Source organism: Elephantulus edwardii, unplaced genomic scaffold, assembly GCF_000299155.1.
Source record: "Elephantulus edwardii isolate Elephantulus edwardi_28Jun2011 unplaced genomic scaffold, EleEdw1.0 scaffold00010, whole genome shotgun sequence".
In the NCBI taxonomy this organism is placed as follows: Eukaryota; Metazoa; Chordata; class Mammalia; order Macroscelidea; family Macroscelididae; genus Elephantulus; species Elephantulus edwardii.
The window spans coordinates 17,500,862-17,527,570 of record NW_006399760.1 but is presented as its reverse complement, the minus strand read 5'-3'; the positions used below and the strand labels follow the sequence as shown (position 1 = coordinate 17,527,570).

Here is a 26,709-nt window from a genome sequence, read left to right as displayed (position 1 = left end):
ATCCTGACCCCTCTGTTTCTATCACTCTCTTCCTCCGGCCCGGATCCTCATACTCACACTACAATAATGGTTTTATACAGTATTTGTTCTTGTGGGACTGAGTTAGTTCACTCAGCATAATGCTTCTCAATCTCTCCCATTAGGTAATCATTGTTTCTTTGTGCTCATAGTATTCCATTATTATTAATTATTGTGTGAATATATAATAATTTTCCAGTCCATTCAGTTGTGGTTGGACAATTGGTCTGTTTCCATGTTCTTGCGATGATGAATAACACTGGTCTGAATATTGGCCTCAGTTCTCATTTTCTCAGGGTATATTGCAAGCAGTGGAATACCTGGGTCATATAGAATTTCTATGTCCAGCTATTTGAGGAAGCATCAAACTGCCTTCCAGAGTGGTTATACCGTTGTACAATCCCACCAACAATGTATCAGAGTTCCTATCTTGCCACATGCTCTCCAACTTGCTGTCTTATATGTCATTGTGGTTTTGATTTGCATCTCCAGTTGCCAGTGATTTTGAGCATTTCTTCATCTGTCTGTTGGCCGTTCAAATATCTTCCTCTGGGAAAATTCTTTCCATGTCTTTTGTCCCTATTGTAATTGGATTATCAGTCTTTTTTTGATGAAGCCCAGGAGTATTCTGTAAACTTTTATTATGAAACCGCCCATAGCATGTTTGTAAGTTGCAACTCAAGGCTTAAATTTGTTTTTCAGTTCTCTCTGCATATCTCATTAGAATACTTTTATTTGTCCTCTTGATCTAGCCTTTGAAATCCTCTATTCAGCTCTTTTACTTAGGCAGTTTTTACCTTTGTTTTTGCTTCTTGGTGCTCCAGTGCAGTTTTTCTAGTCTCTTCTGGCATCCATTAGGGTTTTTTTTCCTTTCTCTTCTGTTTTTGTAATGACTTTATGTTTTCTTTGTGTATGATATCCCAATGATTTTATTTGAAATTACTCTGCAGCTCCAAAGAGCTCTAGGTAACCTCAGAGGCTGTTCCCTTGTGCAGTGTACTAAAACTGCATAATTATGCAGACACTATTTTCCACCTGATGCCTTAACATGTCGATCAGTTTACTTCAAATTTATACTTATGTTGCCTCCTGTCTCCTCCCTAACCCTATTTAAGAAGTACTGGTGGCATAGTGTGTAGGAGCTTCTACAGTTCAAATTCACCCTTTGCTTTAATGAAGAAAAATTGGCGGTCTCTTCTCGTTAAGATTTATATTCTCAGAAACTCAATAAAAAGTGGTTGTTATGAGTCAGACTTGAGTCTGTCTGGTCTGGTCAAAGTACTTCATTGCAGATGATCAAAATAGAAAGTGAGGTATAATACAAACAAATCTTATTTTGGCTTATTGAAAACATCACAAATACATGTATTTTCACTCAGCTTCATTTTTTCAAAAGTGACAGAATATGAAAACCACCTATAACTTCACAATAACTTGTTCTATTATGATTGTCTAATTTAAAATATGAATCTAACTAAAGAGAGGTGACCTTCTTACCTTTTGCCCATTCTTACCAATGAAAAACTGTTAGACTGTTTTTACCTAAGATAGTGGTATTATTTTGTGTGCTTTCTCCAGTCATCATTTAGAAAGAAAATAGTGTTATATGTTTCATAATACAGAATTTTAAAGGTAATATCTCCATCTGCTGGAACATTAGATTTTTACCCAGAACTGGGACCAATAAATAGTAATGGCCATTTTCAAATGTGAATTAACCACATTGCTATTCAGGAAAAATTCCAATTCAATTACAACTTAAAAGCTATAATTCTTTTGATGTTGATATCCTTAAATAATTGTTAATGAGTCTACTCTAAGAATTTGACATTCATAAAAAGAAATAATTTAATTGCAAAACATACACAAAAGCTATATTCTACCATAGATTTATTTGCTTTACATCTGAAATCTTTCTTCTATCTACCTGCAGTAAATACTGTGAAAATATTAATAGGAAGGTTCTCTCTTCTTTTTCTCATTCCTTTATTCTCTGCTATCTTCTAATCCTTCCATCTTTATTCCCATTCCCACCTTTTTTCTTTTATGTGTTGTTACAAGAGGTAACACTTTCTCTTCATTGGTTTTTTTTTTTCCACCAAAAGACTACCTTCACTATTGTTATATTTTTATAAAATTGAGACTTACACATAATTCACACATCATTGTCATTGTTAATGTGTCATGGAGTTCCCTGCGATTTATAGCCACCTGTGAACAGCAAATCTGAACCCCAACACATCCTGTGCCATCCTCATCATCTCTGATATACTCAAGCCCATTGTTAGGACCATTGGGTTAATCCATCATGTTGAGAGTCTTCCTCTCTTTAGCTGACCTTCCACCTTACCAAGCATGATGGGCTCTAAGGTTTGGCACTCCTAGCAACATGCCCAAAGTATGAGAAATGGAATTTCATTATCCTTGCCTCCAAGGATCACTCTGATTTCAGTTTCTCCAAAACAGTTTCTGTCACATTGGCTCCAGCCTACAACTATTCTGTAAACAGAAGGAAGTCTTGCCTTGTGGTCCTAAGCCCTCTCTATGTTGTATGCTGTGTTTAAGCCCCTTGTTGGAGTTCTGTCCCTCCATCTCATTGAGGTCTTACTATTTTTCCTGACTCTACTTTTCCAAACACAGTCAGTCCTTCTCTGATTGACTCCTTCTGATTATATATCCACAGTTTATATGTTTTTTAAGGAACATCTTAACTTCTAAAACAGTTTTCTTTCATTCATTATTATTCTCCAAGACTATAATTATTTTTTTAGTCTCCTTTTCTATTGTCCAGATTTTACATGTATATGAAGAAATTGAAAATGCCATAGGTTTGGCCAGGCACATTTTAGGTTTTTAAACTAATGCCTAAAGAACAAAAAAACAGGGCATGGTGACACAGGGCCTTGATCTTCTTTCTGAGGGGGCTAAAGGATGTAAGAATAGCACCACCCCCCACCGCCAAAGAGCATAAAGCCCATAATCACTGTAACAGGTCTTTGTTGGCACACAGATCCACAGTTGTGTTCCTGAGAATGGGATTTATTACTGAAGTAAGTTGGGGAGGCAAAGAATATCACCCAGTACAAGTCCAAGTTATAGCCCAAATACTAAGGCACAACTCCTCATTTAGTCCAGGATTGGGTTCAGTTCCACAGTCAAGTCCAAACCTTCTGGCAAGGACAGCAAAACCTTTAACTGTGGCCAACACAAATGCAAGAAGCATGAGGTCACACCTTGCTACAGTTTCTTCACAGCAATGCCACAGTCTCTCCACCATCATCACCATTGTCTCACTTTCAACAGAGTCTTGCCTCAGTCTTCCTCAAGTCTTGGCCATCTCAAGTCTTGCTTCCACAAGTCTTGCTAGTCAGTGTGGGAAGCACTCTGACTTATCCTAGTCCCACAGCTGTTATTAATTTGCAAGACCATATGTCTGCAGTTAAAGTAGCTGGAGACCAGAGGGGCCTTAACATAATGACTTCAAAAAAGCCAACTTTTAGGCTAATAACACACAGCAGATTTGATCAGTGCAGTAAGTTCTTTGAGTTTGTTTGTTTGTTTGTTTTCAATGGGTGTTAATTGTGGACTCAAATGAAATTTTATATTCATATCATTGACAACTAAAATATTTTCTCCATATGTCATGATGCATGGTCCATTTGTGAAGATTTTGTTTTGGTATTGTTGTGGTGTGTAATGCATACTGAAATCTTTTGAGTTTCATCCTGAAGTGCTTCCACTCTTCATTTTCTGACTGCAGGGTTGTCATTGACATATTTCAAGCTGGTGAGTTTTCTCCAATCCTGATGCCACATTCTACGTATAATCCTGCTTCTCAAATTATTTCATCAGCATGCAGATTGGATATGGTAAAATTTACAGCTCTGTCACACACCTTTCCTGGTTTTAAACCAAGCAGTATCCTCTTGTGTTGTTCTAACTACTTAACTGGTCTATGTGCTGAACATACACAAGCACAATTAAGTGCTCATAATTCATTTGGAGTCATTCCACATCAGCCAGTGAAGGTTCTTAATTCATTTGGTAAAGGTCAACCCTACTTTGAGCAAGCATTTCTTCCCCAGTCATTTTAGATATCCACGCAATTGAGGCTGGACATGCTCACCAATCCTTGTCTCCATGGAACACGCTGGTTGTACTTTCTCCAAGTCATATTTGTTTATTCTTTTGGCAGTCCATGGGATGTTTAGTACTCTTCTCTAACACCAAGGCTCAAAAGTATCTGTCATCCTTAGTCCAACTTTCATATGCTAACAAGTAATTAAAAGACTATGTCCTGGAGGAAGACTCATCACTAACCTTTGTTATACAGATAACAACAACCTTCCTTGCTTAAAGTGAGAAGGATTTGCAGTTTGAGGGTTAAAAAGTATGCCTGATTAGGCTGTGGTTTATTCAGTCACTTGATGTGCATCTGAACGTTGGACATTGACTAAGGATGACAGAAGAAGAATTGGTGCCTTTGAGCTGTGATGTTGACTGCCAGAAGAACAAACAGATATGTCTTTGGAAACAAAGATGGTAAAACTTCATCTTACATATTTTGAGCATGTTTCTAGAAGAGTCTTATTTCTTGGAGAGAGACATGCTTGGAAAGGTGGAGGGACAGTGAAATAGAGGAAGACCCCAACCATGTGGATTGTCACAGTGACTGCAGCAGTGGGCTCAGGTGTGCCAGAGATTGTGAGGATGGCACAGGATAGGACAGAGTTCAGATATGTTGTTTATAGGGTCACTATGAATTGTACTCAGTGGCACTTAAAAACAACACGACTTAAGTAATATGCAGTTTAGTCTTTAAACTGACATCATTGCTCCTTAACAATCTTAGGTCCTTGACATTGGATTTACCAGATGCAGTACATCTATTGATTTCTTGACTGCTAGTATCAAGCATGTTGATTATGGATACAAGTGAGATTAAATCATTGACAGATTCATCCTTCTCTCTGTCTGTCATGAGTCTGTTGGCTCAGTGGTGAGGACTTTTGTGTTCTTTGGCAAAGATACCTCTGATGATATAGTCTACAGAGAGGTGTTCTTTTAACCCAAAGTTTGCAAATGTTTGACATTCAAATTATCAGTGTCTCAAAGAAAGAATGATGGACAGTCTCTTGTTATGTAATTTACAGCCTCCAAAAACCTGCTAAGGTTCAGCCATGAGTGGTTCTGACTTGATGGTAAGGAGTTGTTTAATTTATCTTATGGCAAAGACAAGTTTTTCTATTCTGTGATTCTCTGAAATAAATTTCTCCAGTCTGTTCTCAGTATAACTGTTAAGGGTCTCATGTGACCTTTAAGGGATTAGTATATAGAGAGATTGGACTTTAGAGTAAGGTTAAGTTGGCTCAGGTTTCTAAAATCCTGATGATATTTTCCAAGAACTCTCTGAAGGCATGATTTGTTACAGCAGTCTGATTTTTAAAAAATAAAAAAGAACATTCCAATTAAAAAGATTCAGGTTTGTTGCCCTGGGATTGATGTTTTAAGTACATTTATATTGCTCATGTTTTCACAAATTAGAACTATTTTGGGATTGATCCATTGCTATCTTAGTGGCTGATGCAATTTGTCCTCCAGTACTAGTATGCTGGTGCTTAACCAATTTTCGTTCATCCCATACTTGGGACTAAGATTATCATCTTGTAGTAACTCCCAAGCCAGAGTTCGTGTAACCCTGGTATGTTCACCTGCTGTACAGAGGTAACTCATGGTTGCTGTGAAGCCAAATACTGTTACCCATGGTGGACAGGGTTTGGTGAAACTTTCTGATTAAAACAAGCTTGGAAGCAGGAGTGGCATCCACTTCCACAATAGCTTGCCTCTAGAAACCCTATGAACCTGGAGAAAGGACGGAAGTTATACAGGTAGTGTCCAGGACTTTCATTCATAGGGTCGCTATGAGTTACCTGCAACTCATGGCACTTAACAACAACAAACTCCTTATTTGATTGATTTTATTAGAGCTTTTAAAGATTTGCAGTTGAGCTATATGATTGATCTAAGCTGGAGTAGATGCAGCTAGAGACAAGTGAATGGGTTAAGATTTTCTAAGCAGTGTTGGATGCTTTAGAGTCAACTACAACTCATAGCAGCGCTGTATACAAAATATCTGAACCTTGCCCTATCCTACACTTTAGATGTCTCTCATGTTCAAGTCTTTTGTGGTAGTCACGGTTCAGTCCATGTTACTCAGCGTCTTCCTTTCTTTCTCTAACCCTCTACCTTTCCTAGCTAGTCTAAGAAACAGTAATATAATAAATTATTACTTCTAAGGAAGAAGATTGTTAAGGGATGAGATCCATCATTATTTGACTATTTTAAATTTCCAGTTTGGGAGCATGGATCCCAACGCTCATTATTGTTTCACACCTTAAGTTGCATGGCTTTTTATACAGTAAAAATTGAAACAGATTTGTTTGCTGTTTGTCTGTCAAGACTTTGCTCAGATTCTCATCTGTTAGCGTTTCCATCAGAGAAGAAATTCTCAGTCTCAGGGTTTGCTTCTAGTTTTCTGTATAACATGAAATTAATCGGTGTGAACTTGAATATTTAGTTACGAAACTTGGTTCTTCCTTTCAAAATCTGTTGGCTAAAGAACAAACACTCGGTTAATAGTATGCATTCAAATAATAGTACCTAATGGGTTTTGTTTACATTCTTAAAAAGCAAGGTAGTAAAGGAGAGTACTAGAGGCAAGAAGGAAGAGTACAGAGTTCATCTGTAAAAATCATGTAAAGTGTTGTGGATGTCAAATACGCCTATACTTAGAGGGGGCTATTTAAAGTTTTACAATTAATAGAAATAGGAACATTTTCAATCTTAATAATTGTATTTACTTTGGCTCTGTAGTAATAGTAAACTCTTAATTATTAGCTTATTAAACCAATGATCTTTATTATAATAGTTATGCTATATGTTTTGGTTTATTCTCTCCTCAAGGCATCTGAATTTCATGAAATGAGCAGTCGCAAATCAAAGAGTAACAGCTTAATACATGCAGAATGCCTTTCACAGGTTAGTATTTGTTTTTGTATTCATCTCAAGGCCTTATACCATACAAATGATCAAGGAGGTACTCTGCTTTTCTTGAATTTGCTCTTTACCACTAATAAAAATTCACTGTTTTCATTAAAAAGAAAAATAATCTGAAAGCAAAATACTGTAAAGTCTGTCAAAATTAAATGTGTACCAACAGATAGTTTTGTTGATAGGCCTGTTTACTGGCCTTTTTGTATGGTTTATAATTTTAACATCACATAGATTTCATAATTGGAATCCTAACTTTGTATTCCTAATCATGACCTAATTTCAATGTAGTATTCCTTTAAAGTTTTATAGTTTGTTGAAGTTTAAATTACAATTTGTTGTATTTTCTCTTTTAATCCTTTATAAATGGAGATTCTCCCCCACTCCCTGTTAGTTCTTTGCTAGTACAGTAATACATTTGATTTTTCTATATTACTTTTACATCCTGCAATCTTGCTGAATTTACTTGTTCTAAAAATTTTTCAGTTGATTCCTAAAGTTCTCAGTATGATGTTGTTGTTGTTGTTGTTGTTGTGATGTGCCATCGAGTCTCTTGCAACTCATAGCAACCTTATGTACAATAGCCCTAAACCCTTTTCTATCCTGTGCCAGCTTTACTGTCTTGGACATACCTACCCTCATTAGTCCAGTCTCAGAATCAATCCATCTCATTGAGGGTCTTCCTCTCTTTCTTTACCTTCCACCCCTCCAAGTATGATGTCGCTCTCCAAAGACTGGTCCCTCATGGAAACATGCCTAGAGTATGTCAGACGAAGCTTGAGAATCCTTGCCTCCAAGGAGCAACCTGGTTTCACCCTCTCTAAGATGAACCTGTTTGTTCTCCTGGCAGTCCGTGGTATATTCAGTACTCTTCTTCATTGTCTCATGTCAAAGACATCAATTCTCCTTCTGTCATTCCTATTCTTTGTCCAGTTTTCTGACGCATAGGAAATAATTACAAAGACTGTGGCCTGGATTGGTTGCACCTTAGTGTCCAGACGGACATCATTGCTCATCAATGCTCTGGAGAGGTCTCTGACAGCAGACTTTCCCAATGCAGTTCATCTCTTAATTTGCTGGCTGCTGGTAAAAAGAGTGTTGATTGTGTCAGCAAACCAAAGCTGTTAACAATCTCAATCACTTCACCTTCTGTTTAGATGCTGCCAATCAGCCCATTGATGAGAATCTTTGTTTTCTTTATGTTGAGCCTCAATCCTTATTTAAGGTTGCAGTCCTGAACATTCTGCAGCAGACGCTTCAGGTTCTTGGTTTCAGCAAGCAGGCTTTTGTCATCTGCATAACACAGATTATTGATGAGTTTTTCTCTAATCTTGATGCCACCTTTCTCTTCAGAGCCCAGCCCAGCTACTATCTTTTCTCTCTATATAGGATAGTTTTATTTGCTCTTGACACATTAGCTAATAGAATTCTAAAACAGAGTTGAATAGAAATGGTGAAAATAGACATCTGTGTTGTTTTTGATATGTTAAGAGGAAAACATTCCATTTTCTACCGTTAATTATGATGATAGCTTACGGAAGATCCCTTCTAGTGCGAGTTTGTTTCAAGCTCAGTAAATGTATACCATGTTCCTAGTACTGACCATATACTTGTGTATCTCTGTCCTAAAGAAGCATGTAATTGAGTGGGCATGACATTCCTACTCTGGCATTTCTGTTCATTAGGCTTGATAGGAATTGGTTTTTTCCTTTACTCAAAAGTATTATGATTATCCTTTTTCTTTTTTAATGAAAATGGTTAACTATATATTTCAGCGTTTTTTAACTGAGATATATTATGTAATCGTTATAAATTACATACAATTTATGTCCAGCTTAACTCATTTTTATGTTTATTATTTGCTTTTCTTCCATCTTAGTCTACTTTGTGGTATGTTCCCTCGCCCCTCCCCCACCAACTGCTTGCTGTATCTTGTTTGCATTTGTTTTACATTTAATACATCGTTTTTCTTCCTTTATATCTTTTAATGAGTTTTTTCTTTTAGGTACAGTATTGAGGTGTTTTTCATATATGTTGATCTCATCCAGGTAGAGGAATAAATAAATAAAGAATATACATTTTGATTATGATTTCTTTTTCTTTAAGGATTGGTATGGTCCTTATTTTATAAGATAAAAAATTCAGACTTAGAAGTGTTAACCATTTCTAATTTACATAACTGGCTCCTTTGACACTGATTCCCCTATTCTTTCCTCTTCCACTATAATTATGTAATAAGGATTCTTTTTAATCAGTGTCAATTTATATAATACAACTTATTTGAGACTATATTGTCAATAGGTGCTCAGGTTTGCAAACTATGTTCATCAGTCTCTTTCTAATAAGTAATTTCTTTGCTTAAACTGGAATACATGTAAAGACAACTCAGATATCTGTTTTGGCTGTTTGAAGGCTTAGTCTCATGCTTTCAGTCTGGAAGAAGCAGATATTAGAAGCTTAAATTTCTCATTGGACCAAATCTGAATATTCCCTGAGATCCCTTCCCCCCTTCTTTATTAGTACTTGATGTAGAAAAGGAATGACTGTAAGTATTTTATCTTAGAAAAAAATGCACTAGATTTTTCAGTGTGATCTTTTTTGCAACTAGATCTTTTTGCCCTTTACTTTAAGGCCTTCTCTTTACAAGTCATTTTCATAATTCCAAGATTGCCTGTGTTACAGCCTAGAAGAATTTGGTTTTACTTTCTAATTAAGTGTGTTGATAAATGGTGAGTGACTAATTTTCCTCCATTTATTTCTTGAATATGTGCTTCCTTTGCAGTTTCCTTGCAGTGTCTTTCAGTCTTGAATTGTGCCACTTTAGTTGTATTGTGTTCTGCATCTGATAGGTTCTCAGTAACTACAGTGAGTCCTGTGAGAGCTGGAATTTCACATGACAACCTTGTTTTTCCTGTTCTCATACTCCTACTTTGGAAAGACACATTTCTCAGGGTTTTTGTACTGCTTATTTCAGTGGGGGGAAAAAGTTTGTGTTTTCCTTCTCTGACAGATTTCTGCCTTACACAGGTTCTGGCTTTCAGTGTTTTATTATATATGGTCTTTGAAACTTTTATTTCTAAGAATTCTGGCTTTATTAGAGTTACAAATCAATAGTACTTAAACTAAGTTGACTTACATTTGTTGCTTTCTCTGGTGGCTTAGTGGTTAGAAATTGCACTGCCAATTCAAAGGCAGATGGTTCTAATCCACTAGCTGCTTCATAGGAAAAAAGTAGTTTCCTTCTATGTCGTTTACTCCTTCTAAAAACCCACTGAAGGGTCAACAGTGAGTTGTTTCCACCTGGACAATACATAACAATCAACATTTGTGTAAGGGAACTCTGATGACCTAGTACGTAGCAAGGTAAACTTCTAACCCAAAGACTGCAGCAACCTCTGGTTGTTTGAATCCACCAGAGGCTTCTCAGGGAAACTATCCTCCCATTCTCAGGGACACTATCCTCCCATTGTGAGTACTCCACTGTGTTTCCCAACTGACTTAATAGTGTTAACAGGGTTTGGGTTTTTTACCAATTGTGTAGTGCTTTATTATATTTTTTAGATTCTTTTCTGTTTTGTAGCTGCCACAGTATACAAAATGAAGTATTCATTAATTCCCATGCATTGAAGTAGAACTTATATTGCTAATATACTTCCAGTAAGTAATTCCCCCTCTTAATATTAGGGGAAAAGAACCAATTAATTTTGTAATTCCTTGAAGTGATACCAGAACTATTGAGAGTAAGTATTTTCGTAGGGTTGTGTGAATCCATCGGTTCACTAATTCCAGCTGGTGAAAATTTCTCATTTTTTATAAACATATATAAAATATTTTCACTTCTACTTGTTCATGTTATTTTTCAACAGTTACAAAGGATTTTACGTGAAAGATTTTGTCATCAAAATTCCCATAGTAACCTTTTTGGAGTACAAGTACAATACAAGTAAGTTTAGCTGTTATTCTCTTGTCTTTATGAATCTCCTTACAGATGCTGCCCAGGTTTTACTATATTTGTTGTATAGAAATCAGGCTAACAAAGTATTTTATAAAAGCAGGAAATTTGTATTTTGTGTATGGAAATAACGGAATTTTTCTAAATTAAGAGCAGATGTGTTTCTATAATGAGATGGTCTTTTAACTTTCAGTCTTTTGTTGTTACTATGGAGAGAATTCTGAACTTTTTATCTCCTACCTGATTGTTAGGGAGCTCTAGTGACTTAGTAGTGTGGAGTTACACTGCTAACCCAAAAGCAGGCAATTTGAATGCATCAGCTGCTCTTTCAGAAGAAAGATTGGCCATCTCCTCCCATGCAGTGTACTGCCTAAGAAAAACCTGCTGAACGGTCAATTATGAGTCACTTCTGATTCCATGGTACAAAACAGCAGCAGTCAGCTGTAGAATAAAAAGGCATGGTGCTGCGTATAGGCAAGGGGGGTTCTGAAGGCCTCCTTTCGTTGTTATCCCTTGATGCCTACTATCATAAGGATTAAGATATTCCAGACTTCCTAGGCTTATCTGAAAGTTCCAGAGTAACAGCATTGACCTACCATTTTCTTTTTATGGGGCAACTTAGATCCCAATTCAAGTAGCCTAAGGGAGGAAAGAGAAAAAGAATCTCTTTTCTGTGTATATGAATTCTATTTGTAGCAGTCTGTTTCTACTTACTTACAAATTTTTGCCTATTTATATTGTTTCAGACATTTAATTGAGTTGCTAAAAAGAACTGCAATTCATGGAGAAAGTAACTCTGTTCTCATTATTGGACCTCGAGGATCAGGAAAGACCGTGGTAAGATTTGTTGATTTCTGTTATTTCTTTGTTCTGGCCAGCATATAAAGTAAGATGGCTTTTATTTTAGCACACAAAATACATTTTTATTTGTGAACCAACATTTTTCTTTTATTACAGAGACAAGAAAACACCTTTTTTTTTTTTTCCTATAATTATACTTTATTAATTTTCATAAACATTTACAGAGATTTTGGGCTTCCACTCATTCATTGTTGCACTATTCTCTCTACCCTCCTCCCAGTTTGTTCTTGTCCAAATGCCACAGTGCTTGTCAAAGCCAGTTCTGATTAATCTTCTTTGTCAGTGTATCCTTTGCCATTCCCTATCACTCCTCCCTGAGAGAGACTTCACCCTGAGTCATAAGGAAAAGGGGACAGCGTATTCTCTTAGCTACTTCCTGCTGAAAAGGGACGCTGTGGGTTTCAGGGTGAAGATCTTCTCTCACTACTCTAAAGGGCCCCTTTGGCAGTAGGAAACACATAGACTATTATGGAGATTGATTTTGGAATTCAGATGCACTCTTATTGATTGTGCTTGGCTGTACATGTACATATCCTTCAAGATGTATTATGGGGGTGTTGCAACCTAGAAGACACAAATTTGACTAACAAGTTATAAGTACATGAGTCCAAAAATTATGGAAAAGTAAAAGAAAAGATTCTTTCATTGTTTTACAAACCCTCCCCCAGGTCCCCTCCACCATGCAGCCCTCGCTCTAGTCTCCTGTGATGACAGAAATACCTAGTTATATCTCTCTTTTAGACGGTTTTCTCCCTCCTCTGTTTCAGTGCAGTATACATTATTGAACCCATCTTACTCAGTGTCTCCCTAACCCCAAGGACAGTCCCATTCTACAACAGTGGCATCATGTAATATTTGTCCTTTTGTGACTGGGATATTTCACTCAGCATAATGAAGAAAACACCTTTTAAAATATGGGTGGTATATTTCTATTGTCCATATATTTTTTCATTCCTTCAAGTCTTCACTTTCTGCAAGCAAATTTGATTCATCTTCATGACAGAGGTTGTTGATTAGTCTTGCTCAAGTTCTAATGTCACATTCTTATTCAGCAAGTCCAGTTTCTATTATTTTCTCTATGTACACGTTTTGCATGAGCACAGTGTAGTAGCGGTTCACTAGCAATGTGCTGTTCCAGAAAACTTTTTTAATATTAAAAATATCAAATCTTTTTTATTGCTTACTAAATAATATGTTACTATTCAGTAATTTCTGCATTGTGTTAGGTCACTATTTATTTGGAATTAATGTCTTTCAGTTGCTTATCCAAGTAGTTACACTTTAATTTTCATGACATAGCCTAGTGAGCACATCCAGGGCTGCATCTGTTTACTGAAACATGGCAGTTGATAGTATACTAATTTCTATGGCCTTATTTTTTTGCCAATTTATTTAACATACATTAGCCTTTTTCCTTCTGTATTTTTTTTTTATGATGTGCTATTTCCTATAATGATCTGCAGTAGACCAATTATTTTTGGTATAGTGATTGAGTATTCTTTTCATAATTTTTCTTGCATTATGCTTCCTGAATCATTCTATATTTTGTTCATAGAATCTTTCATTATTGCAGCTTGTGGCATGAGTTTTACCTTCAGTTCTACCAGGTTGGGAAATACTTTGTCCATCCCTTTTGTTTTAGTAACTCCAAGTCTTTGAGCATATCGTTCTGATATTATGCTTTGTCTTCTCTAAGCTGCCCTCTCAAATTTTCTGTTCTGCTCTTTTTATCATTTCTTCCCCTTTGTTTTGACTTTTCTACATTGAAGAGCTAGTTTCAGATTTTCTTTTTGACATCCATTTTGGTCTTTCTTTTTAATGATCTTTTGTTTTCTTCATGGATAATGTCATCGATCCCATCCCACAACTCATCTGTTTAATGTGAATAACTTTGTGGTTACCATGCAACAAAAATAAATAGTAAAAATGAAAGAAGAGATTGAAGGAGGTAAAGACATTTCTTGAGTCCTTACTCTACCACTTACTTGTCAGTTTGCTATACTGTGGTGAGTGTGTGTTGCTATGATACTAGAAGCTGTGCCACTAGTATTTCACATATAAACAGGGTCACCCTTGGTGGATGAGTTTCAGGAGAGCTTCCAGACCAAGGGAGATTAAGAAGCAGGGTCGGCCAACTCTTTTTGAAAGAACAAATCATTGAAAACTCTGAATAATATTGGTACACAGATTGCTACAAGTCCAGAAGATGACCTCCTCAGGTTGGAAGACACTCAGAATCCACCTGAGGAAGAGCTGTCTCTTCAAAGGACAGTCTACCCTAACAATTCAGATGAGGTCAAACCAAAGAAGATCTTTTCTTGCTGACACGGCAAGGCTCAAAACAAGGAAAACCAGTTGCAGACGTCCATTAAAACTAGAATGTGGAATGTGTGAAATAAAAATCTAGGACAATTGGAAGTTGTAAATAATGAAATGGAACACATAAAAATTAATATACTTGGCAATAGTGAGCTCAGAGGGACATATATGGACCATTTTTTAAACAGACAATCTCCTCTTGTGCTATTGACTCCATCTTCAAATCTATTGGACAGTTTGCTGTTAGTCCATTCTGACACATTGATAACAATGGTCTGTGAATTAGGAAGTGTTATGTTGGTGAGCCTTTTATCATAATTTTTACTGTTTTTCAGTGCATGGTGTTTTTAGTTTTGGTTGGTTGGTTGGTTGTGGAGTTTTTGTTTTATTGTGTTTTTTCCTTTTTATTTTTTCCACTAACCTCTGTTAGCCATATTCTTTGTGACTGTATAAAATATTTTTTTTAATAACTTGATAATTGTTTTTAAAGAGTTACTAGAAGTTCACATAGGTGATTGAGATAGTGTGGTATGAGTCCTGTGTGTGGCTTGACATTTAAGAAGAGTCAGGCATGGGATGTTCTGATTATACCTTTTATGTTTAAAAAAAATCTGAAAATGTACTTTTTATTTTTTTTTAAAAAATTTTTATTTTATTATTTGTGTGTACCGTCAAATCAGATCTGACTGGTACAGGAGGGGATTGTCCCTCCTTCCCTGGCAGAGTATCTGGTAGATTCGAACCGTGCGCCTCTGGGATTGCAGTGCAGCTTCTTGCCACTAGGCCACCAGAGCTCCCCTGTATGTGTTAATTTAAGACCAGTCTTTTTAAACTCTGATCATTCTAGTTATCATTTAAAAGAGAAAATTATCTTTTTCTTGACATCTTCTTAAATATTTTTAAACTTTTCTTTTTTTATGTAGTTAATGAATCATGCTTTAAAAGAACTCATGGAAATAGAAGAAATAAGGGAAAATGTTTTACAAGTTCACCTAAATGGTAAGTATGTAATTTAGCTATTGGAATAGAAACTTTCCTTCTTTGAAATGAGATTTTTTTGTATGTCTCAGAAACATCACAAATGGGTGAATTAATAAACAGAAAATTTGGTTCACAGTTTAAGGGGCAAAAATCCAAATTTCAGGGTACTCACTCTGGGAGAGTAGTATGGTCTCCCAGTAGTATGGTCTGTAGGGAATTTCTTAGCTAAACCAGAGATTGAGCCTCAGCTAGGGAAAAATGGGTAGTCACTTGCTGTGCAGTGCACAGTCTAGGAAGCCCACTGACGAGTCAGCTGTGAGTTGGTTTCTGACTTGAGTGCAGTGCGTGAAAAACCTTGTGGAATTTCCTTTCTGTCTACTCTGGAAAGTCTGTCTCTTTCCAACTTCTGTTTCTTGCTTCTGTGGCAGTCTTCTTATGGTATGACATTGCATTCCTCACTGCTTGCCACTCTGGACCAAATCTCATTTAACATATTAAGACACATTCTCCACTGATTGACTTGACTTGATGTAACGTGAACATATCATATCCATATGTATAGGGGATTATGATTTATAGCAAATGTATTTGGGGGACATAATTCAAACCATAACAAGTATTTTAAATCTGTATTAATAATTATATTTGGAAAAAAAATGAACTCATGCGTAACAGCTTTTATCATTCCATACACAGTAATTTTAGAAATTAAAATTACGTAAGAGTTCAGTAGTGCCTTAATCAAGTATTTTTTTTTAGTAGCTCTTGCCCCAGGTACTCTGATGTTGGACGCCATAGCATGTTGTGCTGCTAACCAACTGGCTCAGCATCTCCAGCAGTTCAAACCCATCAGCAGCTCTGCAGGAAAAAGATGAACAATCACGTTCCATTATGATTTTCAGCTCATAATGGAAACTCAGTGGAGGATCACTCCTAGTTAGTCAGAATCAGCTCTGAAAATGAGTTTGAAAACTCTTAAGTACCATTTTTTTTTTCAGTCTACCAGATATCTTAATTCTTAATTTTTATTTTATTTCTTTTTTTGTGTGTGTGCCTATCCTTCTCCAGCAGAGCATCTGGTGGATCCAAACCATGTACCTCTGGGATTGCAGTGCAACTTCTTGCCACAAGGCCATCAGGGGTCCCTTACTTCCTGATTTTTTAAAATCAAATAAAGTAACAGACTTTGACAATTTCATTTCTAGCAGAAAGGGTTAGAAAGTATACTGAACTGGGAAACAAATAATCTGCATTACATAAAAAATGTATTTCATTTTACTAACTACTTTCAAATGGTCTTTTATTTCAGGGCTCCTGCAGATTAATGATAAAATTGCCCTAAAGGAAATCACAAGGCAGTTAAATCTGGAAAATGTAGTTGGAGATAAAGTGTTTGTAAGTATCATTTTCGTTGTTGTTAGATGCTGTCAAGTCAACTCCAACCCACAGTAACCCTGTGTGCAACAGATTGAAATCCTCCCTGATCCTGCTCCTTCCTTACAATCTGCTGTGCTTAAGCCTGTTGTTGTAGTCATTCTCAGTCCATTTCAAATGTTGAAGATCATCTTCTCTTTTGCCAACTCTTTACTTTTCCAAGCATCATTTTTTTTTTCTTTTAAGTAATCTTCAAAATAAAATTTATATAGTGTAGATATTATTCTTTTTGGTTAGATTAGGGCTCATTCAGAGATCCCAAATTAATATAAGCCAGATTCTTGTCATAAAAATGTAGACTTGAGTCCATGGAAATAGTACTAAATTTAAAACCACAGTGGCTAGTTTGAGTTTGCTTCAGAATTACTTACATACTATCTGTTGTTGTTGTTGTTGTTGTTGTTATGTGCTGTTGAGTGCTGGCGACTCATAGCGACCCTGTGTAAACAGCCCTAAACCCTGTTCTATCCTTAGCCAACCTTAATCATCTCTGACATGCCTTCCCCCATAACTCCAGTCACTGGATCAATCCATTTAATCCAAGGTCTTCCTCTCTTAGGCTGGCCTTCAGCCCTCCCAAGCACGCTATCCCTCTCCAAAGATTGGTCCCTCCTTTTAACATGCCTGGAGTATGTCAGACAAAGCTTCAGAATCCATTCCTCCAAGGAGCAGCCTAGTTTCACTGTTTCTAGGATGAACCTGTTTGTTCTCCTAGCAGTCCATGATATATTCAGTAATCTTCTTCAGCACTACATCCCAAAGACATCAATTCTCCTATTTACTTACTATCTAGTGATCCTGAATTTGGGGTGTCTCCTCTGTTACGTCTGCGTTGTTTTCTCATACATACGCCATAGGTCATTCTACAAAAAAATAGATTTAATTAAATTGGCTGATGATAATAAACTATATAAATATCATTTATTTTCAGGAACTTAATCAGTTACCATTGTCATAACCATTTTAGAATCTTAGGGTAGTGAGAAATGAAACAGTAAAATTACTATGTCAGTATGAAACTTTTTATTTTATTAATTTTAATGAACATTTACAGAGATTTTGGATTTTCATTCATTCATTGTTGCACTTTTTTCTTTACCCCCCTCCCCCCAGTTCATTCCTCTCTTTGAAAAGCAAAAGGTAAATTTCTTCGTTGGTATAAAGTCCCCCCTGACCCCGACCCTGCCCCCCTGAAATGCACTCCACTATGCAACCTTAATTCTGGATTCCTGTGATAATCATAATATGCTATTATATATCACTTTTAAACTGCTCTCATCGCGGCTTTGTTCACAATAGCAAGAAGTTGGAAACAACCTAAGTGCCCATCAACAAAGGAATGGATAGAGAAGCTGTAGTATGTAACGTTTTTAAAATTGTAAAAGTCAGAACAGTTTTTAATGAAATATACAAGGAGCTAGAGTTAGAAAACCAAAAGGGAAGAACATACTTAGCATTTCTCAAGCTGAAAGAACTCAAGGACAAATTCACGCCTTGAGTTGCAGCACTGTAAAAGGAGCAGATACAATATGAGGGTAATCGAGTCTGACTTCTGTCCCTTCTATAAAGAAGAGTGATCCACATCAATAATATCTGTAGTACCAAAATACAGCTACAAGGTCAGACATGCCACTCCCCCTGCTCTTGCACCTTTTTCTACCAATCACTGGGTCTGATGTTCATTGCTAGATTCACAGACTATATTATTATGGAAATACATTGAATGGTGGACACGGCAAACAATATCACACAGTGCAAATACATGTTTAATCCGGCGCTCTCAAGCCAGATTAACAAAACACAATTCCTCAAGTAGTGAAAATTCAAGTTCAGTTCTACATTACAAATGCAAGATGCCTCTGGTTTCCTCAGTTATCCAGCCAACTTTATCTCAGAGCTGTTATAAAATAGTTTTTCCTTCAGGCATCCAGCAAGCAAAACCTTCAACTATAACCTTTATCTGAAGGGTTTCTCTGGTTACAGCTTACCATAGTATCTTCACACCAGTGCCACAGTCTCTTCACAATCTTTCCATCACTGTCACTGCTGTCTCTCACAGTAGGGAAAGCGCTCTCTTCTATTGGTCTCACAGCTGTTGATTTAAAAGGCCATGTGTCTGCTGTTAATGTAGTTGGAGGTCATTTCCCCTCAATGGGGGTTAAGAGAAGCCAATTGTTAAGGGTTATGAAACCCCAAATACTGAAGGATTCTTTGGGCAAAATCTTTAATGATGTAGAAAGATCAAAAGAGTATGGAGGGAATACACGCCATCACTATACCAGAATGAATTAGTTGACACAGAACTATTTCAGGATGTATTAGGAAGAACCAATAGTACTGATGGAGGAAGCGCAGTTTGCACCAAAAACATTGCCCTAGTTCTAAGGAATTGATGGAATGTCAATTGAGGTGCTTCAGAGAACATAAGCAACCCTGGGCATGCATGCTCATCGATTTCTGTCAACAGATATGGAAGAGAGCTACCTAGTCAACTGGCTGTGTAAGAGATCGATCTTTGTTCTAATTCCCATAAAAGATGACCCAGCAGACTAGGAATTACTGAACAGTATCATTAATATCAAATGCACATAAAATCTTACTTGAAAGCACACATTGACAGGGAACTTGCACAAGTTCAAGCTGGATTCAGATGAGCTCGGGCATAAGGGATATGATTGCTGGTATCAGATAACTCTTGACTGAAAGCAGAGAATCCCAGAAGTATGTTTGTGTTTTATTGATTGTGCAAAGGCGTTTTAGTGGTTCATAACAAATACTGAATAATTTTAAGAATGGGAAGCACTTATTGGTGCATGTGAAATCTTACCTAGCCAAGGAGCAGTTGTCTGAACAGATCAGAAGACCACTGCATGGTTTAAAATTAAGAAAGGTACCTCCTTCAGCACTTTCTATGGAAGTGGCAGTCATTGCCTGGCAGTATGGCTGCCCTTAGACCTCCTGGTGAAGCCAGAGTTTGTCAGAAAGGACCAACAAGTTCATCCAGCACCAGTCAGACTGCTATGTCAAAATTAAGTGTAATTGGCACAAGCCAGATGCATAACAACAGGGTTTGGAGAAGATTTGAGGGCCAGATCTTGATGCCTAACATTGGTAACAGGAGCAGCAAGATGACAAAGCACATGTTGCCCATTGTGTTCTGCATATTCCTAGTCCACAATGTCAAGGAGCTGGAAAAGATGCTGTTATGCAGCAAATCTTACTGTGTTGAGATTGCTCATGGATGTTACCTCCAAGAACCACAATTCCTTTGTGGAAAGAGCAGCCCAGTTGGCCTTTAGAAGTACCAATCCCCATGCCAGACTGCACAGTAAAGAAAATGAATTAAAGCTTATTTGCATGTTTTGTTTATGCCAAACCAAGAAAACAGAAAACAAAATTAGGAAAGTTTTACATTACGGGTGTATATTTTTCTACACCTATTCAATCTGTATGCTGCACAAATCATTCAAGAAGTTGCACTATATGAAGAAGATTATGGAATCAGGGAGAAGGCTCGTTAACAACCTGCATTATTCAGATAATAAGAATCCTGCTTGCAAAATGTGACGAAAACTTGAAGCCTTTGCTGGAAAAGATTAAAGGCTACTGCCTTCAATATGGATAACATGTCAACATCAAGACGACAAAAACCTCACCACTGGGCTGATAGGCAACATCTTGATAGCTGGAGAAAAGATTGAAGTGTCAGTGATTTCATTTGGCTTGGATTGACAGTCAACACCCTTGGTACCAGCAGTTAAGACATCAAAAGACATATCACACTAGGGAAATTTACTATCAAGGAGCTCTCTGAAATTCTAAAGAGCAAAGGTACCAGGTTAAATACTAAGATATGCTTGATCCAAACCAAGGTATTTCAGTTGCTTTCTATGCATCTGAAAGTCTAACAGTGAATAAAGAAGGCAGAAAAAGAATTGATGTCTTTGAATTTTGGTGTTGGAGAAGAGATTAGAATATAGCATGGACTGCCAAAAGAAAAAAATGAAATGTCTTTAAGGAAGTGCAGCCAGGATACTCCTTAGAGGCGAGAATGGGGAAACTGTCGTCCACAACATCTGGGGCAAATAGAGGTTTGACTAAAGAAAGGAAGACCTTCAATGCAGTGGATTGTTGGGGACACTACCACAAGGGGCTTGACATGACAGATTGAGAATTGGTGCAGGATAGGGCAGGATTCAGAAGTGTCATGCTTAGGGTTGGTATGAGTCACAGTCAGCTTCATGACATCTGACAACAGCAAATAGACAAGCAACTTTGATCAACAGTAATTTCTCAGCATATTGTCTTTTTGAGCAGTTGTTTGAATTACAGATGCCTCTCTCACAGTCTGCTTTTTAATTATTGACATCACAGCATACTCATTAGCAAAAAAATAAGTGGCAGCACTTAGAAACCTATTGTGCTCTTTTGTATCAATTCACTTGACTGGGAAAATAAGCAAAATTGTTCTGTTTTGCTTTTTCCTACTTAATAGATGCTGGCATTTTAAGTTAGCTGTTTCTTTAAAATACAAAATTGGAAGTGAAAATTTACTGGTTTAATAAAGTCTATTTTAAAAAGAAACCCTTTACTTGTAAGCTGAAACACTTGGATAATGTATCTGCTGCTTAATTAATAACAGGTCTTTAGAGAGGGACATCATGCTGGGTAGAGTAGAGGGACAGCGCAGGAGGGGAAGACCCTCTATGAGGTGGATTGATTCAGTGACTGGGGTAATCGGGATGGGTGTGTCAGAGGCAGTGAGATTGGCATGGGATAGAGCATGGTTTTGGGCTGTTGTACATAGGGTCGCTATGAGTCGCAAATGACTCGACGGCACATAACAACAACAATAATTAAGTTGTATCAAAATGTATTTTTACTGTGTCCCAATTAAATGCACACAAATTGTATGGGTCTGTGTCTGTAATATATATAAATAAAAATTATGTTAAAGTTTTTCAGAACCTTTTGCTGAATATAGTATTCAAATATTTGAAGCAAATTTCTGTTTTGTCTTTCAAATCTCATTTAAAGTAATGGTCTTTTCTGCAGCAGTTCAAATGAATTTGAGATCTGAAAGAGCCCAATGTGCTGTAATTTAAGATACAAAATTCATTCTAGCTTCTTTGACTATTTGCAATACATCATCTCACCAAATTTACATTTAAGTAAAGCTAATATTTTTATAGATTTTATCTAGAAAAAGCAAAATTTCCAACATTAATATTAACATTTTCAATAATAAGCCCTAGTGGCACAAATTGGTCACACACATGACTGCTGACTGTAAAGTTGGACGTTTGAATCCACCAGAAATAAATCTAAAAACAGGCCTGGTAGTTGACTTCTAAGATCATCTGCCATTGGAATTCCCAGGGAGCATAGTTCTCCTCTTGAACCATACAGAGTCACTAACTGTAGTTGATTAGTAGCACTTGGGTTTTCTGATTTTTTCTATTTTATTTTTAGACTATAAACTTGGAGATATTAAGCAGATACTCTTATTTACCAGGAAAAAGGCTTAGCATGGCCTCATTAAACTCACAGTATCTTTTTTTATTGTTATTCAGGGAAGCTTTGCTGAAAACCTTTCATTTCTTCTGGAAGCTTTAAAAAAAGGTAAATATTAACATCTAGAAGCGTTAAAAAATACTTTCTTAGCTTTTTTTCCTCAATGTAAAGTAACATGCTTTTACAAAACAATATATAAAATAGAGAACATAAACAGTAGTGATTACTGTTACTAATCTTTATACTCGTATACACTGATACAAAAATGGATACTTTGTATATTACTGTGTGATTTATTTTAAGCTACTATTCTCTTCTGAGCATCTTTACATAGTTGTAAATATTGGTGTGCATAATATATTTATAATTTTTAAATGTTAAAGTAGTATATAATTCAGTTACTCTGCTGGCCTAGTGTATAAGGATTTGTGCAGCTAACCCAGAGGCAGAAGGTGGGATCCTCCATTAGGTGCTCTGTGGGAGAAAATTGGGCAACCTTCTTCTGTTTGATTTACTGCCTCAGAAAACCTACTTGAGTGTCATCTGTCAGTTCATTCCAACTCTACAGTAATGCGGGTTTGGTTTTTCTTTTTTAATTTGAGTCATCAAGCACTTTGCTTACAAGTTTTTATAATTAGAAATATAAATGCTTAGAAATCGTTCAAATTTTAGGGGATAATTTTAATGAGTAGAATTTTTATTTAAAAGGTATCATATTCTGGTGGCTTAGTGGTAAGTAGTTTGCTGCCAACTCAGGGAGGTAGTTCATATCCATTAGCTGCTCCAGAAAAGAAAAATGAGCAGTCTCCTCCCCTGTAATTTTCAGTCTCTGAAAACCTGCTGGAGAGCCAGCTATGACTTTGTTCCAACTTAAGGGTGCGTAACAACTTCCTTAATATATTGAAAAACTACTATAGAAAATTGTATCCTTCATATTCTAGACATATTTGAGAGTACCTCTTTTCTAGAATTTAAAAACAATAGATAATTAATATTAATGTTTGCCTTGCCTGTTTAACAGAAAACTTTATAAGACCCTCAATGAGATGGATCAATTCTGTGAGTTGAGTGGTGGGAATGAGTGTGTTTGAGACGGCGAGGTTGGCACAGGATAGAATAGCGTTTAGGGCTCTTGTACATATGGTCGCTATGAGTCGCAAGTGACTCGATGTCACGTAAGAACAATTTTTATGTTGATGGTGTTTATTAGAACCAAGCCCTGGTAGCATAGTGTATGGACATTAAACTTGGTGCTGCTAACAAAAAGAGCTATACTTTAAACGCACCAACTACTCAAGGAGATGTGACTCTCTGCTTCTCTAAAGATGTACAGCCTTGCAAAGCAGATGAGATGCTTTTACTATGTCCTGTAGTGTAACTGGAATAGCAGTTGATTCAGTGGAGGTTTTGATCATTGTTTACAATAATTTCTTTGTTTATGAATGTTATTACTTTGTCTCGTTTTGGGAATATTTATCTCATCTGTTAAAATTTTCTTACTTTTTTTTTTTCTTTTAAAATTTGGTTTAGACGTTCCTTCTATACAGATGTTTTTAATTTTTCAAATATTCATGTTATTTTGAAAATTCTCCCTCTCCCAATTTATGAAACACTCACCCATGTTTTTATGTAATATATCTCTGTGTCTGTTTTTATACATATATGTGAGGAGTTTTGGTATGATAAGAAATTATAAATGTCTACCTTTAAGCTTCTTTTTCTCCTATCAGTTATAACGCTACATTTCATCAAATTCTGAATTTCTTTTTTATTTAATCCCTTTCTAGACTTTTGAATACTCTCTCAGGGTTTGTGCCACTACTAAGACATTTCCTTTACAGTGTACATAATGTTTTCAGGTGGAGTAAATCTCCCTTTATCATGTTTTCTGTTGCTATTTATGCAGAAATAACGCTTTTAAAAATACCCTTGCTGCTTCTGCTAGTTTCCATTGTTTCAATGGAAAGGAGAAATGAACGTTCTCAGAGTCTCATGGAAATTTCCTCCATTGTAATTGTTAGAAGTTGAGAAAAAGACGTTAAAGTTGATTTAGTTGAAGAGCAAGAGCATACCAATGTTTATAAAAGTATTTTTTCTAACAAATTTCTAGTAATTAAACAAGTCTCTTTTGAATAAACATAGTCATTTTCTTTATGTTAGTTCTCTTTAACTATGGAATAGTCTTGTAAATTTTCTAAATATAAACTAATTATGTTTATTTAATTTTTAAACTATGATCTCAATTAATTTACATGTACTTAATTTATTAAAACTTAGCAGCTAGGCCATAAACTTGTGAGCTATAACAGAGACTGTCTTAATCTTCCAGATATTTTTGTTGTTGAATAAAATGTACATGTTATCAATACGTGCCCTACCCAAAACCCGTTTTTAATATGTTTGTTATAATTGAGTTTTAAAATGTGAAATATAGTAAAGAGTTAACTGTGGTTTTCTCTTAGGTACCAGGAGCACCAGCTGCCCAGTGATCTTCATTTTAGATGAATTTGATCTTTTTGCCCATCATAAAAACCAAACACTGCTTTATAATCTTTTTGATATTTCTCAATCTGCACAGACTCCAGTAGCAGTTATTGGTCTTACGTGTAGATTGGTAAGTCTTCATATTTATTTCTTTTTAATTTTTTTAATTGATTATCATGGAGACTAAAAACTTAATTACTGACATAGTCTTTTACTTATGTATGCAATTCTGTGAAGTACTATTTTCCAATTTCACTAATCCCTAGAGAGTATTTTCCACTTTTCTGCTTATAGAGAAAAATACAAGCTCTTCTTTAGTAAAATTGCTGAAGGAAGTAAAATTATACTAATGTAAACGAGGCTATAAAATAATCTCGCCACAATTTTGTAAAAGGTGTTAATTTTTTACATTTAAAATTGTTCCCTCATTTTAAAAAACTTGGAATCAACTCAAAATACTATTCCAACTTTATAAATAGACATCTTCAGAAATAAAAGAGTTTATATCTATCAAGCTAGTGAAGATGATTCCTTAGATTCCTTGGGAGATTTGAGAATTCTTTTCACCTTAGTCTGAATGTCATATAACATGGTTTTGTGAAGGCTCTGTGCATGTTGAATCTGCAGTTACAGAGGCCTTTTTCACACCTCTTTCCATACTCATGTGTCTGCAATGGTTCCTTTTCATCCTTCATTTTCCCTTCATTTCTTTCAAGCTTAAGACAAGCACATTTACTTATTTCCTTAGTAAAGCATGTTCTCCTTTATAGAAAAATGAACTTGTACTAAACTATCTTTCAGTAGCCTCTTTATAAAAAAGGAAGAAATCCAAACTACCCTGAAGGCATTAGCAAACAATAAGGCCCATAGAATTGATAGAATACCAGTTGAGGTGTTTCAGGAAATAGATGTTACCTTGGGCATGCTTATTAGTCTCTGCCAAGAAATTTGGATGACAAGGACCTGGCCAACTGACTGGAAGAGATCCATGTTTGTACCCATTCTAAGAAGAAATGATCCAGCAGAGTGTTGAAGTTGTCTAACCCTATCATTAATATTATACAAAACTAAAATCTTGCCTAAGATTACTGAGGAATACGTAGAAAAGCACATTTAAGTACAAGAAATTCAAACTGGATTCCTAAGAGTTCTTGGAACAAGGCTATCATTACTGATGTCAGATGGATCTTACATGAAAGTAGAGAATACCAAAAAGACGTATTCTTGTATTTTACTGACTATGCAAAGGCATTTTATTATGTGGATCATAAGAAGTTATGGATACATTGAGAAGAATGTGAATTCCAGAACATTTATGTTCATACTAAACCTGTGCATATACACTAGGAAAAAATCACAGTTTAAAATCTGGCAAGGTGTGTACCAGGATTGTACCCTTCATACCTAGTCAGTCTGGATACTGCACAAATAATTCAAGAAATTGGTCTTTTTGAAGAAGAATGTGGCATCAAGATTGGAAGACGACTTCTCATGAACCTGTTATATATATATGACACAACTTTGCTTTGCAGAAAGTGAAAAAAAAAACACACGTAAAAGATTTACTAAAGAAGATTAAGACGATAGCCATCAATATGAATGTGATCTTGATATCAAGGAAACAAAAAATCCTTACAACTAGACCAGTAAGCAACATCATAATGTTGTTATTAACTACCAAGGATTCGTAGCACCACAATTCATAGCAACTCTGTGAACAACAGATCAGCACTTAGCCTGTTGTGAACCATCATCATGATATTTACAGTGCTCAGTCCGTTGTTGGAGCCACTCTGTCAGTCCTTATCTTGGAAGTTTTACTTCTCTCAATAACCTCTGTCTTTCCCAACATACGGTCTTTTTCCAAGAAACCATTCTAACATAAAGTTCTAGAGAGCAAGGATGTTAGTTGAAGGGCTAAGGTGTTCCAGTCCAAGTCATGGTTATTTTCATTTGCTTAACATGCATCTGAAAGTTGGGCAGTTAATAAGGAAAACTAAGGAATGGATGCTTTTGAATTGTGATGAGGATGGAGAGAATTGAATATACTCTGGACTGTCAGAAGAACAAATAAGTCTGTTTAGAGGACATGCAAA

At 36.1% G+C, this 26,709-nt stretch overlaps 1 protein-coding gene across 1 annotated transcript in view; it reads left to right on the top strand.

Moving 5' to 3' along the window:
* The first annotated feature begins 6,987 nt into the window (after positions 1-6,987).
* The window catches only part of ORC4 (origin recognition complex, subunit 4), a 34,333-nt gene continuing 14,611 nt past the window's right edge, over positions 6,988-26,709 (top strand). The window contains exons 1-7 of the mRNA XM_006880760.1: positions 6,988-7,056; positions 10,935-11,011; positions 11,767-11,857; positions 15,124-15,199; positions 16,491-16,576; positions 22,189-22,237; positions 24,592-24,743. Coding sequence (XP_006880822.1) covers positions 7,000-7,056; positions 10,935-11,011; positions 11,767-11,857; positions 15,124-15,199; positions 16,491-16,576; positions 22,189-22,237; positions 24,592-24,743 — 588 coding nt within the window. The 5' untranslated portion in view covers positions 6,988-6,999. The remainder of the gene's footprint in view (positions 7,057-10,934; positions 11,012-11,766; positions 11,858-15,123; positions 15,200-16,490; positions 16,577-22,188; positions 22,238-24,591; positions 24,744-26,709) is intronic.